This window comes from Mustelus asterias, chromosome 8 (assembly GCF_964213995.1).
Source record: "Mustelus asterias chromosome 8, sMusAst1.hap1.1, whole genome shotgun sequence".
Taxonomy (NCBI): domain Eukaryota; kingdom Metazoa; phylum Chordata; class Chondrichthyes; order Carcharhiniformes; family Triakidae; genus Mustelus; species Mustelus asterias.
Window position 1 is genome coordinate 45,804,483 of NC_135808.1, and position 14,564 is coordinate 45,819,046.

Here is a 14,564-nt window from a genome sequence, read left to right on the forward strand (position 1 = left end):
CCTCACCCTCTCTCCTTGAACCTCCTCCCTGAACCTCCCCCACCCTCTCTGACCACCTCCCCACTCCCTGATCCTCTCCCCCGACCCTCCTCCCTTCTCCCCCTGACCCTCCTCCCTTCTCCCCCCGACCCTCCTCCCTTCTCCCCCCGACCCTCCACCCTCTCACCTGACCCTCGCCCCCTTTCCCCTGACTCTCCTCCTTCTCCCCCTGATTCTCCTCCCTCTCCCGTGACCCTCACCCTCTCCGACCCTCCCCCTCCTCCTCTCTGACCCTTCCCCTTCCCCTCCCCCACTCGGACCCTCCCCCTCTCGGACCCTCCCCCTCTCGGACCCTCCCCCTCTCGGACCCTCCCCCTCTCGGACCCTCCCCCTCTCGGACCCTCCCCCTCTCGTACCCTCCCCCTCTCGGGCCCTCCCCCTCTCTCGGACCCTCCCCCTCTCTCTGACCCTCCCCCTCTCTCTGACCCTCCCCCTCTCTCAGACCCTCCCCCTCTCTCTGACCCTCCCCCACTCTTTGACCCTCCCCCTCTCTCTCTTACCCTCCCCCTCTCTCTTACCCTCCCCCTCTCTCTTACCCTCCCCCTCTCTCTTACCCTCCCCCCTCTCTCTGACTCTCCCCCTCTCTCTGACTCTCCCCCTCTCTCTTACCCTCCCTCTCCCCCTCTCCCCCTGACCCTCCCCCCTCTCCCCCTGACCCTCCCCCCTCTCCCCTGACCCTCCCCCATCTCCACCCCACCCTCCCCCCATCTCCCCCCCACCCTCCCCCCATCTCCCCCCCACCCTCCCCCCATCTCCCCCCCACCCTCCCCCCATCTCCCCCCCACCCTCCCCCCATCTCCCCCCCACCCTCCCCCCATCTCCCCCCCACCCTCCCCCCATCTCCCCCCACCCTCCCCCTTCTCCCCCTGACCCTCCACCCTCTCCCCCGACCCTCCCCCTCTCCCCTGACCCTCCCCCCTCCCCCCTCCCCCTGACCCTCCCACCTCTCCCCCTGACCCTCCCCCCTCTCCCCCTGACCCTCCCCCCTCTCCCCCTGACCCTCCCCCCTCTCCCCCTGACCCTCCCCCCTCTCCCCCTGACCCTCCCCCCTCTCCCCCTGACCCTACCCCCCTCTCCCTCTGACCCTACCCTCCCTCTGCCCCTGACCCTCGCCCCCACTCCCCCTGACCCTCTCCCCTTTACCCTACCCCCCTCTCCCGCTGACCCTACCCTCCCTCTGCCCCTGACCCTACCCCCCTTCTCCCTCTGACCCTACCCCCCCCACCCCCTGACCCTACCCCCCCCCACCCCCTGACCCTACCACCTCTCCCCCTGACCCTAACCCCCCTCTCCCCCTGACCCTACCACCCCCCCCTGACCCTACCCCCCCCTCCCCCTGACCCTCCCCCCTCTCCCCCCCTGACCCTCCCCCCTCTCCCCCTGACCCTCCCCCCTCTCCCCAAACCCTCCCCATCTCCCCCCCCACCCTCCCCATCTCCCCCCCACCCTCCCCCCATCTCTCTCCCACCCTCCCCCCATCTCCCCCCCAACCTCCCCCCATCACCCCCCCACCCTCCCCCCATCTCCCCCCCACCCTCCCCCCATCTCCCCCCCACCCTCCCCCTCTCCCCCTGACCCAACCCCCCTCTCCCCCTGACCCTAACCCCCCTCTCCCCCTGACCCTAACCCCCTCTCCCCCTGACCCTACCCCCCTCTCCCCCTGACCCTACCCCCCTCTCCCCCTGACCTACCCCCTCCCTTTGACCCCTCACACCTTCCCCTGACCTTCCACCCCTCCCCCTGACCCTCCGCCCCTCCCCCTGACCCTCCACCCTCCACCCCTCCCACCCTACCCTCCACCCCTCCCCCGGACCCACTCCTCTCTCCCCCTGACCCCCACCCTACGCTCCATCCCCTGCCCCTGACCCACAACGTCCTCTCCCTGACCCACCCCCCTCCCCCTGACCCACCCCCCTCCCCCTGACCCGCTCCTCTCTCCCCCTGACCCAACCCCCTCTCCCCCTGACCCACCTCCCTCTCCCCCTGACCCACCCCCCTCTCCCCCTGACCCACCCCCCTCTCCCCCTGACCCACCCCTCTCTCCCCCGACCCAACCCCCTCTCCCCCTGACCCACCTCCCTCTCCCCCTGACCCACCCCCCTCTCCCCCTGACCCACCCCCCTCTCCCCCTGACCCACCCCCCTCTCCGCCTGACCCACCCCCCTCTCCGCCTGACCCACCCCCCTCTCCGCCTGACCCACCCCCTCTCCCCCTGACCCACCCCCCTCTCCCCCTGACCCACCCCCCTCTGAACCACCCCCCTCTGAACCACCCCCCTCTGAACCACCCCCCTCTGAACCACCCCCTCTACTCCTGACCCTTCCCCGACCCTTTCTCCCTCTCCCCCGACCCTTTCCCCCTCTCCCCCGACCCTTTCCCCCTCTCCCCCGACCCTTTCCCCCTCTCCCCCTGACCCGCCCCCCTCCCCCTCTGACCCTCCCCCCCTCCCCTTCTGACCCTCCCCCCCTCCCCTTCTGACCCTCCCTCCCCCTGGCCCTCCCCCCCTCCCCCTGGCCCTCCCCTCCCCTCCCCTTCCCCCTCCCCCCTCCCCCTCCCCCCTCCCCCCTCCCCCTCCCCCCTCTCCCCCCTTCCCCCCTCGCCCCACCCCCTCCCCCCCCTGACCCTCCCCTCCCCCCTCTCCCCCCTTCCCCCCTCGCCCCACCCCCTCCCCTCCCCCTGACCCTCCCCTCCCCCCTCCCCCTGACCCTCCCCCTGACACTCCCCGCTCCCCCTGACCCTCCCCCCCCACTGACACTTTCCCCTCCCACTGACCCTTCCCCCCCTCACCCTGACCCTCCCACTCTCACCACCCTCCCCCCTCTCCCACTGACACTTCCCCCTCTTCCCCGACCCTTCCACCCCTCTCCCCCTGACCCACCCCCCTCTCCCCCAGATCTTCCCCCTTCTCCCCCTGACCCTTCCCCCTCTCCCCTGGACCCTCCCCCACTCCCCCTGACCATCCCCCTCTCCCCCTGACCCACCCCCTCTCTCCCTGACCCTCCCCCCTACTCTCCCTGACCCTCCCCCCTACTCTCCCTGACCCTCCCCCCTACTCTCCCTGACCCTCCCCCCTACTCTCCCTGACCCTCCCCCCTCTCCCGCTGACCCTCCCCCTCCTTTCCCGGACCCTCCCTCCTGTCTCTCTGACCCTACCCCCTCTCTCCCTGACCCTACCCCCTCTCTCCCTGACCCACCCCCCTCTCCCCCTGACCCACCCCCCTCTCCCCCTGACCCACCCCCCTCTCCCCCTGACCCCCCCCTCTCCCCCTGACCCACCCCCCTCTCCCCCTGACCCACCCCCCTCTCCGCCTGACCCACCCCCCTCTCCCCCTGACCCACCCCCCTCTGACCCACCCCCCTCTGAACCACCCCCCTCTGAACCACCCCCCTCTGAACCACCCCCCTCTGAACCACCCCCTCTACTCCTGACCCTTCCCCGACCCTTTCTCCCTCTCCCCCGACCCTTTCCCCCTCTCCCCCTGACCCTCCCCCTCTGACCCTCCCCCCCTCCCCCCTCCCCCTCTCGGACCCTCCCCCTCCCCCTCTGACCCTCTCCCCCTCCCCTCTCCCCCTCTGACCCTCCCCCCCTCCCCCCCTCCGACCCTCCCCCCCTCCCCCTGGCCCTGCCCCCTCCCCCTCCCCTCCCCTCCCCTCCCCTCCCCTCCCCTTCCCCCTCCCCCCTCCCCCCTCCCCCCCTCCCCCCTTCCCCCCTTCCCCCCTCCCCCCTTCCCCCCTCCCCCCTCCCCCCTTCCCCCCTCCCCCCTTCCCCCCTTGCCCCGCCCCCTCCCCTCCCCCCGCCCCCTCCCCTCCCCCCTCCCCTGACCCTCCCCCCTCCCCCTGACACTTTCCCCTCCCACTGACCCTTCCCCCCTCTCATCCTGACCCTCCCACTCTCACTCTCACCACCCTCCCCCCTCTCCCACTGACACTTCCCCCTCTTCCCCGACCCTTCCACCCCTCTCCCCCTGACCCACCCCCCTCTCCCCCTGACCCACCCCCCTCTCCCCCTGATCTTCCCCCTTCTCCCCCTGACCCTTCCCCCTCTCCCCTGGACCCTCCCCCATTCCCCCTGACCATCCCCCTCTCCCCTTGACCCACCCCCTCTCATCCTGACCCACCCCCTCTCCCCCTGACCCACCCCCTCTCCCCCTGACCCACCCCCTCTCTCCCTGACCCTCCCCCCTACTCTCCCTGACCCTCCCCCCTACTCTCCCTGACCCTCCCCCCTACTCTCCCTGACCCTCCCCCCTTCTCTCCCTGACCCTCCCCCCTACTCTCCCTGACCCTCCCCCTTCTCTCCCTGAGCCTCCCCCACCCTCTCTGACCACCCCCCTCTATCCCTGATCCTCTCCCCCGACCCTCCTCCCTTCTCCCCCCGACCCTCCTCCCTTCTCCCCCCGACCCTCCTCCCTTCTCCCCCCGACCCTCCTCCCTTCTCCCCCTGACCCTCCACCCTCTCCCCCTGACCCTCGCCCCCTTTCCCCTGACCCTCCTCCTTCTCCCCCTGATTCTCCTCCCTCTCCCCTGACCCTCACCCTCTCCGACCCTCCCCCTCCTCCTCTCTGACCCTTCCCCTTCCCCTCCCCCTCTCGGACCCTCCCCCTCTCGGACCCTCCCCCTCTTGGACCCGCCCCCTCTCGGACCCTCCCCCTCTCTCGGACCCTCCCCCTCTCTCTGACCCTCCCCCTCTCTCTGACCCTCCCCCTCTCTTTGACCCTCCCCCTCTCTTTGACCCTCCCCCTCTCTTTGACCCTCCCCCTCTCTCTTACCCTCCCCCTCTCTCTTACCCTCCCCCTCTCTCTTACCCTCCCCCTCTCTCTGACTCTCCACCTCTCTCTTACCCTCCCTCTCCCCCTCTCTGTCTACAACTCCACCCTCCTTTCTGACTCTCCTCCTTTCTCACTCTCTCCCCGGTTCTCTTCCCCTCTCTCGCTGACTCCTCCCCTATCTCTCTGTCTCTCCCCCTCTTGCTGTCTCTCCCGCTCTCCCTCTGACACTCCCCTTCTGTCTCTCTCTCTGCTCTCTCCTCCCTCTCTGACCCTCCCCTCTCTCTCTGGCTCTACTCTTTCTGACTGTCCTTTCTCTCCCTCTGACTCTCCTCTCTCCCTCTGACCCTACCCCCTCTCTCTCTCTCTCTCTGACTCACCCCTTTCTCTGACCATGTCTGATCTGTTTTTCAGAGTAATGAAGGGGGAATGGTAGTGCAACTTCCCAGTACTGTCACATCTTTTAACCAGTCAGGATTGAGGCCTGGTGAGGATTACACAGTGAACCTGGTCGCACTCAAAGATCAGAGCAGGAGTTCAGCAGCAACAGCGACTGTGTCAACCCGTGAGTTAAAGCACCTTTCATAAACCAAATCATCTAGAGTACAGCTTCTACATTCATTGATTCTCACTGGGGTACAGGTTACATGCATTGAGTCTCACTGGGGTATGGGTTACACACACACAGACTCTCACTGGGGTACGGGTTCAACACTCACTGATTCTCACTGGGGTAATGACACTAAGATGAGTGGCAGAGCAAAGTGTGCAGAGGACGCTGAAAGTCTGCAAAGGGATATAGATAGTCTAAGTGAGTGGGCAAGGATCTGGCAGATGGAGTACCATGTTGGTAAATGTGAGGTCATCCATTTTGGTAGGATTAACAGCAAAATTGACTATTATTTAAATGGTAAAAAATTGCAGCGTGCTGCTGTGCAGAGGGACCTGGGTGTCCTTGTGCAAAAATCACAAGGAGTTGGTTTGCAGGTGCAGCAGGTAATTAAGAAGGCAAATGGAATTTTGTCCTTCATTGCTAGACGGATGGAGTTTAAAAACAGCGAGGTTATGTTGCAGCTATATAAGGTGTTGGTGAGGCCACACCTGGAGTACTGTGTACAGTTTTGGTCTCCTTACTTGAGAAAGGATATACTGGCACTGGAGGGGGTGCAGAGGAAATTCACGAGGTTGATTCCGGAGTTGAGAGGGTTGGCTTATGAGGAGAGACTGAGTAGATTGGGGCTATACTCATTAGAATTCAGAAGAATGAGGGGAGATCTTATAGAAACATAGAAGATTATGAAGGGAATAGATAAAATAGAAGCAGGGAAGTTATTTCAACTGGTGGGTGAAACTAGAACTAGGGGGCATGGCCTCAAAATAAGGGGGAGCAGATTTAGGACTGAGTTGAGGAGTAACTTCTTCACACAAAGGGTTGTGAATCTGTGGAGTTCCCTGCCCATTGAAGCAGTTGAGGCGACCTCATTGAAAGTTTTTAAGGCAAGGATAGATAAATTTTTGAACAGTAAAGGAATTAAGGGTTATGGTGAGCGGGCAAGTAAGTGGATCAGCCATGATCTTATTGAATGGCGGAGCAGGCTCAAGAGGCCAGATGGCCTACTCCCGCTCCTAGTTCTTATGTTCTTATGTAAGGGTTTCATACACACTGACTCTCACTGGATTATGGGTTCAACACACACTGACTCTCACTGGAACACGGGTTGCACACACACTGACTCTCACTGGGGTACAGGTTCCACACACATTGACTCTCACTGGGGTATGGGTTCCACACACATTGACTTTCATTGGGGTACAGTTCCACACACACTGTCTTTAACATGGATATCAACTGTTGGGTCCTGATTATATAATTATTTTAATGGTGTTTATGGGATTAATTCTTTTTACTACAGGGAGAACGCCCTTGCTCATCCTCGAACGGTGATCAGCTAATCTTATATGTCCTCTGTTTGAACAGTTGGGAAATGTTAAATGTTACATGCCAATGTCTGAATGTGTTGCCCTGTCTCATTACTGCTTGATGTGTTGACCAAAATGATATGCTCAAGGCTCTTGAGAAGACAGTGTTCCAGAAAATGGCAGGCAGGGGCGTGAGATGGGAGGGAAGCAGCGGGGAAGGGGTGATTGGTGGTGGAGGGACCAAGATAGTAGGAGTGTGGGGTGTGGGCCAGGTGTGTATGGGGTCTTCATTTATTGCTGTTCTGTGGAGACCATTTTAAAAGGAAATTAATTTCAAAGTGACCAGCAGAAAAAGTGATATAACGAGAATTCACATTTTAAGATGTCTATTATAATAAAACAACTAAAATGAACATTGATCAAGCATTTCTTTCCAGATGACATTTTGACAGGATGGTTAGCAGGCCTGTCTCAGTTCTCCAGCATACTAGCCCAGCTGCCAAATTCATATCAAAGCCCTTGGAGTAGCATCTTTCATTCTCTCACCCCTTCCACCCACCACCCATGCCCCATATGCCAGCCCATGCCCCTCAAGATTGCCCATGATGACACCTCAACCCCACCAACCCTGTCACTCCGTGACTCCTCAATTTCCTCCATAGCCACTTACCCAGTATGCACTGTGTACAGTCCTGTTGAACCATGCAATAGCAATGGAAATTATTTTAAAATCACTGGAAAAGAATACACATCTGAAATTCTAATAATCCCTGAATTCAAGCACAGCATCACAGATATTGGTAAGAAAAACAAAACATTCTCCAACGTAAAAGCAAATGTGATTATTTAAGTGCTTATGCTTATAAGAAGCAAGACACCAGATCAAGGAAAATTCTATTCTATGTTATTATGAGGGTGAGGGGCTGAAAATTCTATAAACCCTTTTAAAGTTGTCAGTCATTCTTCGATCAATAGACCATCTGCTGAGCTGAATCCAAGAGAGCTTTTGAAATCCAGCTAAGCATTCATAATGATTCCAACTATCATAAAAGCGATATTGCTTAAACCTGACAGAACAGATGGTGTCCCGATTCCATTTCAAAGCAAGAAGGTCTTTCAATTAATGGAGATGCTGAGATTTTTTTTCAATTTTCAAAAACACATTATTTTTAAATAAGCCAGTTCTGTCAATTAATTTAATCACAGCACAAACATGACAGCATAGACTGATAGGACATTTCTTTTACATTTTTTAATGCATGGATAATTGGAAAAGTGTTGTAATGCATGACAACAATGGCACAATGCTGATCAAAGTAAAGGGCAACTTGCAGGACTTTGGATAAAAATAGAAAATGAAATATCTGGATGGCTATTGAAAAAGAGCAATCTTTCTTGATAGGTTTTGGTGCTGGTACGAACATAATGGGTTCTGTGCTGTAAGATTCTATGATTCATAGAGTTTCTAATGTTCTAACATCACAAAATAACGTATTTAATGAGAATGGCAAAATGCTGCAGTTGTTGGAATCTGAAACAAAAACAAAATACTGGAGAAGATTAGCAGGTCTGACAGTAGCTGTGGTGAGAGAGTGGAGCCAATGTTTCAAGTCAGAAAGACCCTTCATCAGAGCTGAAGGCAAAGAAAATCAGATAAAATTTATACTCTGAGGGTGAGGGGCTGTAATTGGACAAAGGGACTGTAAATGGCGACGATAAAGGCTGAAAAAGGTGCTAAAAGCGTCCATTAAGTGATCTGAATGTGTGAATGGCAGTACAAAGATACAGATTGTCAGGGGACTATCTGAGGAATGTGGCAGGGGGTAACCCGGGTGCTGTGGTTTGGAGACAAGATGGAGAGCGAGATTTCAAAAGTGGAAAAACAAAAATAAGAATAAAAATAGATGAATGAGATGAAAAGAAGAAATAAAATAAATGGAAATAGGGTGAAGGTGGAGGGAATATTCATGCTCTGAAGTGGTTGAACTCAATGTTCAGTCTGGAAGGCATGAACTCTCCCCTCTACCTTCACCTCATTTCCATTTTTTTTTTCATTTTTTTCTTTTCATCTCATTCATCCATTTTATTACTTTTTATTCTTATTCTTATTTTTCCACTACTGATGAAATCTCGCTCTCCATCCTGTCTCCAAACTACATCAGCCCCCACCCACCACCACCACAGGCCAACTGCCACATTCCTCAAGTAGTCACCGAACCTTTGTTCTGCCATTCACACATTCCAATCACTTAATAAACAAAGAACAAAGAAAATTACAGCACAGGAACAGGCTCTTCGGCCCTCCAAGCCTGCACCGACCATGCTGCCCGACTGAACTAAAACCCCCTATCCTTCTGGGGATCATATCCCTCTATTTCCATCCTATTCATGTATTTGTCAAGACACCCCTTAAAAGTCACGATCGTATCCGCTTCCACTACCTCCCCCGGCAATGAGTTCCAGGCACCCACCACCCTCTGTGTAAAAAACCTGCCTCGTACATCTCAAACAACAAAGAACAATACAGCACAGGAACAGGCCCTTCGGCCCTCCAAGCCCGCGCCGCTCCCTGGTCCAAACTAGACCACTCTTTTGTATCCCTCCATTCCCACTCCGTTCATGTGGCTATCTAGATAAGTCTTAAACGTTCCCAGTGTGTCCGCCTCCACCACTTTGCCCGGCAGCACATTCCAGGTCCCCACCACCCTCTGCGTAAAATACGTCCTTCTGATATCCGTGTTAAACCACCCCCCCGCCACCTTGAACCTATGACCCCTCGTGAACGTCACCACCGACCTGGGAAAAAGCTTCCCACCGTTCACCCTATCTATGCCTTTCATAATTTTATACACCTATTAGGTCTCCCCTTATCCTCCGTCTTTCCAGTGAGAACAACCCCAGTTTACCCAATCTCTCCTCATAACTAAGCCCCTCCATACCAGGCAACATCCTGGTAAACCTCCTCTGTACTCTCTCTAAAGCCTCCGCATCCTTCTGGTAGTGTGGCGACCAGAACTGGGCGCAGTATTCCAAATGCGGCCGAACCAACGTTCTATACAGCTGCAACATCAGACCCCAACATTTATACTCCATGCCCCGTCCTATAAAGGCAAGCATGCCATATGCCTTATTCACTACCTTCTCCACCTGTGACGTCACCTTCAAGGATCTGTGGACTTGCACACCCAGGTCCCTCTCCGTATCTACACCCTTTATGGTTCTGGCATTTATCGTATAGCTCCCCCGTACGTTAGTTCTACCAAAATGCATCACTTCACATTTATCTGGATTGAACTCCATCTGCCATTTCTTTGCCCAAATTTCCAGCCTATCTATATCCTTCTGTAGCCTCTGACAATGTTCCTCACTATCTGCAAGTCCAGCCATTTTCGTGTCGTCCGCAAACTCACTGATCACCCCAGTTACACCTTCTTCCAGATCGTTTATATAAGTCACAAACAGCAGAGGTCCCAATACAGAGCCCTGCGGAACACCACTAGTCACAGGCATCCAGCCGGAAAAAGACCCTTCCACTACCACCCTCTGTCTTCTGTGACCAAGATGTGGAGATGCCGGCGTTGCAAGCCAGTTCTCCACCTATCTAGCCACCTCCCCCTTTAAACCTTGCCCCTCGCACCTTAAACCTATGCCCCCTAGTAATTGACTCTTCCATTCTGGGAAAAAGCTTCTGACTATCCACTCTGTCCATGCCTCTCATAATCTTGTCGACTTCTATCAGGTCGCCCCTCAACCTCCATTGTTCCAGTGAGAACAAACCATGTTTCTCCAATCTCTCCTCATAGCTGTTGCCCTCCATACCTCGCAACATCCTGGTAAATCTTTTCTGTACCCTCTCCAAAGCCTCCACATCCTTCTGGTAATGTGGCAACCAGAATTGAACACTATATTCCAAGTGCGGCCTAACACAGGTTCTATAAAGCTGCAACATGACTTGCCAATTTTTAAATTCAATGCCCCGGGCGATGAAGGCAAGCATGCCATCTGCCTTCTTGACTACCTTCTCCACCTGCATTGCCACTTTCACTGACCTGTGTCCCTGTACACCCAGATCTCTTTGCCTATCAATACTCTTAAGGGTTCTGCCATCCAATGGACGCTTTTAGCACCTTTCTCGGCCTTTATCATCACCATTTACATTCCCTTTTCAATTACAGCCCCCCCCATCCTCATAGTATAAATCTTGTCTGATTTTCTTTGCCTTCAGCTCTGGCGAAGGTTCATCCTGACTTGAAACGTTGGCTCTATTCTCTCTCCACAGATGCTGTCAGATTTGCTGAGTTCCTACAGCATTTTCTGTTTTTGTTTCATATTTCATGAGAACTTGATAACATTCAGCACATTCACAAGGGATGGATGTGTCACAGTTTAGTTACTGGAGTCCATGTTTCATCCTGATTTGTTTGAGTATTTGATTTCAGTTTTAATAAGAGGCATAAACACAGGAAAAATGCTCACAACGCTGCTGGATTTTCATAAAACACAGCTTGTCCATGACAAGCTTGTTGTCCATATATGACCGCAGTCCTATACTAACATGGTTGTCTCTTCACTGAATCTGAAATCATCATTCAGTTGTATTCAGCATTCGCAAAGGTTTGAGTAATGGATCCAGCAGTTTCTAAGGGAAACTGGGATATGCAATGAAAGCTGGCCTTGCTCAGATTGAGTCTGGAAAACAAGCTGATCTTCTGTCTGGAGTAAGTTGCTGACCCATCTGTTCCATTTCTCAATGTCCCCCAGTGGGGTTGGACTTGTGTTCCATATGTGCATTCTTTCTGTGTTGGAGACAGCTCCCCATTTCTTCCTGTGTTCAGTGATTGACGGGCCAAATCAGATCATCATCAGGGAGGTCGCTGATACTTTTGCCTTTGTGGAATGGACACCTCCACGAGCCCATGTTGACCATGTATTGCTGTCGTATGGACTAGCCAGTGGGGCGAGTGAGAAGACCATGCTGAGACTACAACCAACTCTGAGCCATTACACCCTGCAGAACCTGAGACCCGCATCACTGTACCAGGTATCAGTCACTGGCATCCATCAGCATGGACAGAGCCAACCTGTAACTGCAGCCTTTACCACAGGTAAGGTGTCTGCAACCCATGTGTGCATCTATACATATATGCAAAAGTACGTGTATGTGTGTGTCTGTTATAATCCTTGGCCAGAATGTAGATGTAGGGGAACATCTGGTTAGGGACAAATAATGTTTTGTTTAAAGTAGGTAAAGGTTAAGATTTGAGATGCCTGCTTTTGAATAAAGCCACAAGAATCCATACGTTTTGAAGGCAGCACAGTGTTAGCACTGCTGCCTTACAACAACAGGGGCCCTGGTTCAATTCCAGTTTTTGATGGCTGTGTGGAATTTGCATGTTTCCTCAGGGTGCTCCGGTTTCCTCCCACAGTTTACAGATGTGCAGATTAGGTGGATTGGCCATGTTAAATGTGCGGGGTTACAGGAATAGGGTGGGGTTGGAGGAGGGGGTAGGGGCGTGATGGGGACACATGCGAGAAACACCTGATCTCTCACCTAATTCCATTTCCCAGCACTTTACCCATAGCCTTGAATGTTATGATGTGCCAAGTGCTCATCCAGATACTTTTTAAAGGACATGAGGCAACTCAACTCTACCACCCTTCCAGGTGGTGCATTCCAGACAAGTTACCACCCTCTGGGTAAAAGAACAAAGAACAAGTACAGCACAGGAAACAGGCCCTTCGGCCCTCCAAGCCTGTGCTGCTCCTTGGTCCAACTAGACCAATCGTTTGTATCCCTCCAGTCCCAGGCTGCTCATGTGACTATCCAGGTAAGTCTTAAACGATGTCAGCGTGCCTGCCTCCACCACCCTACTTGGCAGCGCATTCCAGGCTCCCACCACCCTCTGTGTAAAAAACGTCCCTCTGATATCTGAGTTATACTTCGCCCCTCTCACCTTGAGCCCGTGACCCCTCGTGATCGTCACCTCCGACCTGGGAAAAAGCTTCCCACCGTTCACCCTATCGATACCTTTCATAATCTTGTACACCTCTATTAGATCTCCCCTCATTCTCCGTCTTTCCAAGGAGAACAACCCCAGTCTACCCAATCTCTCCTCGTAGCTAAGACCCTCCATACCAGGCAACATCCTGGTAAACCTTCTCTGCACTCTCTCTAACGCCTCCACGTCCTTCTGGTAGTGCGGCGACCAGAACTGGACGCAGTACTCCAAATGTGGCCTAACCAGCGTTCTATACAGCTGCATCATCAGACTCCAGCTTTTCTACTCTATACCCCGTCCTATAAAGGCAAGCATACCATATGCCTTCTTCACCACCTTCTCCACCTGTGTTGCCACCTTCAAGGATTTGTGGACTTGCACACCTAGGTCCCTCTGTGTTTCTGTACTCCTGATGACTCTGCCATTTATTGTATAACTCCTCCCTACATTATTTCTTCCAAAATGCATCACTTCGCATTTATCCGGATTAAACTCCATCTGCCACCTCTCCGCCCAATTTTCCAGCCTATCTATATCCTGCTGTATTGCCCAACAATGCTCTTCGCTATCCGCAAGTCCAGCCATCTTCGTGTCATCCGCAAACTTGCTGATTACACCAGTTACACCTTCTTCCAAATCATTTATATATATCACAAATAGCAGAGGCCCCAGTACAGAGCCCTGCGGAACACCACTGGTCACAGACCTCCAGCCGGGAAAAGACCCTTCGACCACTACCCTCTGTCTCCTATGGCCAAGCCAGTTCTCCACCCATCTAGCCACTTCTCCTTGTATCCCATGAGCCTTAACCTTCTTAACCAACCTGCCATGTGGGACTTTGTCAAATGCCTTACTGAAATCCATATAGACGACATCCACGACCCTTCCTTCATCAACTGTTTTTGTCACTTCCTCAAAAAACTCCACCAAATTTGTAAGGCACGACCTCCCTCTTACAAAACCATGCTGTCTGTCACTAATGAGATTGTTCCGTTCTAACTGCACATACGTCCTGTCTCTAAGAATCCTCTCCAACAACTTCCCTACCACGGACGTCAAGCTCTCCGGCCTATAATTTCCTGGGTTATCCCTTCTACCCTTCTTAAACAACGGGACCGCATTCGCTATCCTCCAATCCTCAGGGACCTCACCCGTGTCCAAAGAAGCGACAAAGATTTCCGTCAGAGGCCCAGCAATTTCATCTCTCGTCTCCCTGAGCAGTCGAGGATAGATGCCATCAGGCCCTGGGGCTTTGTCAGTTTTAATGTTCCCTAAAAAACCTAACACTTCCTCTCTTGTAATGGAGATTTTCTCTAACGGGTCAACACCTCCCTCCGAGACACTCCCGGTTAACACGCCCCTCTCCTTCGTGAATACCGATGCAAAGTATTCATTTAGGATCTCCCCTATTCCCTTGGGTTCTAAGCATAATTCCCCTCCTTTGTCCCTGAGAGGTCCGATTTTCTCCCTGACAACTCTTTTGTTCCTAACGTATGAATAGAATGCCTTAGGATTCTCCTTAATCCTGCCTGCCAAGAACATCTCATGACCTCTTTTTGCCCTTCTAACTCCCCGTTTGAGTTCTTTCCTACTCTCTCTGTATTCCTCCAGAACTCCATCTGTTTTCAGTTGCCTGGACTTAACGTACGCCTCCCTTTTCATTTTAATCAGATCCTCAATTTCCCTGGTTATCCACGGCTCTCGAATCCTACCTTTCCTATCTTTCCTTTTTACAGGCACATGCCTATCCTGCAGCCTTATCAATAGTTCCTTAAAAGACTCCCACATGCCAGACGCGGACTTACCCTCGAACATCCTCTCCCAATCAACATCCACCAAT

General features: G+C 54.4%; 1 protein-coding gene across 1 annotated transcript in view; it reads left to right on the top strand.

Annotated features, from left to right (window-relative positions):
* tnr (tenascin R (restrictin, janusin)) overlaps positions 1 to 14,564 on the top strand; it is a 383,262-nt gene that overhangs the window by 109,732 nt on the left and 258,966 nt on the right. The window contains exons 5-6 of the mRNA XM_078219166.1: positions 5,220 to 5,370; positions 11,561 to 11,830. Coding sequence (XP_078075292.1) covers positions 5,220 to 5,370; positions 11,561 to 11,830 — 421 coding nt within the window. The remainder of the gene's footprint in view (positions 1 to 5,219; positions 5,371 to 11,560; positions 11,831 to 14,564) is intronic.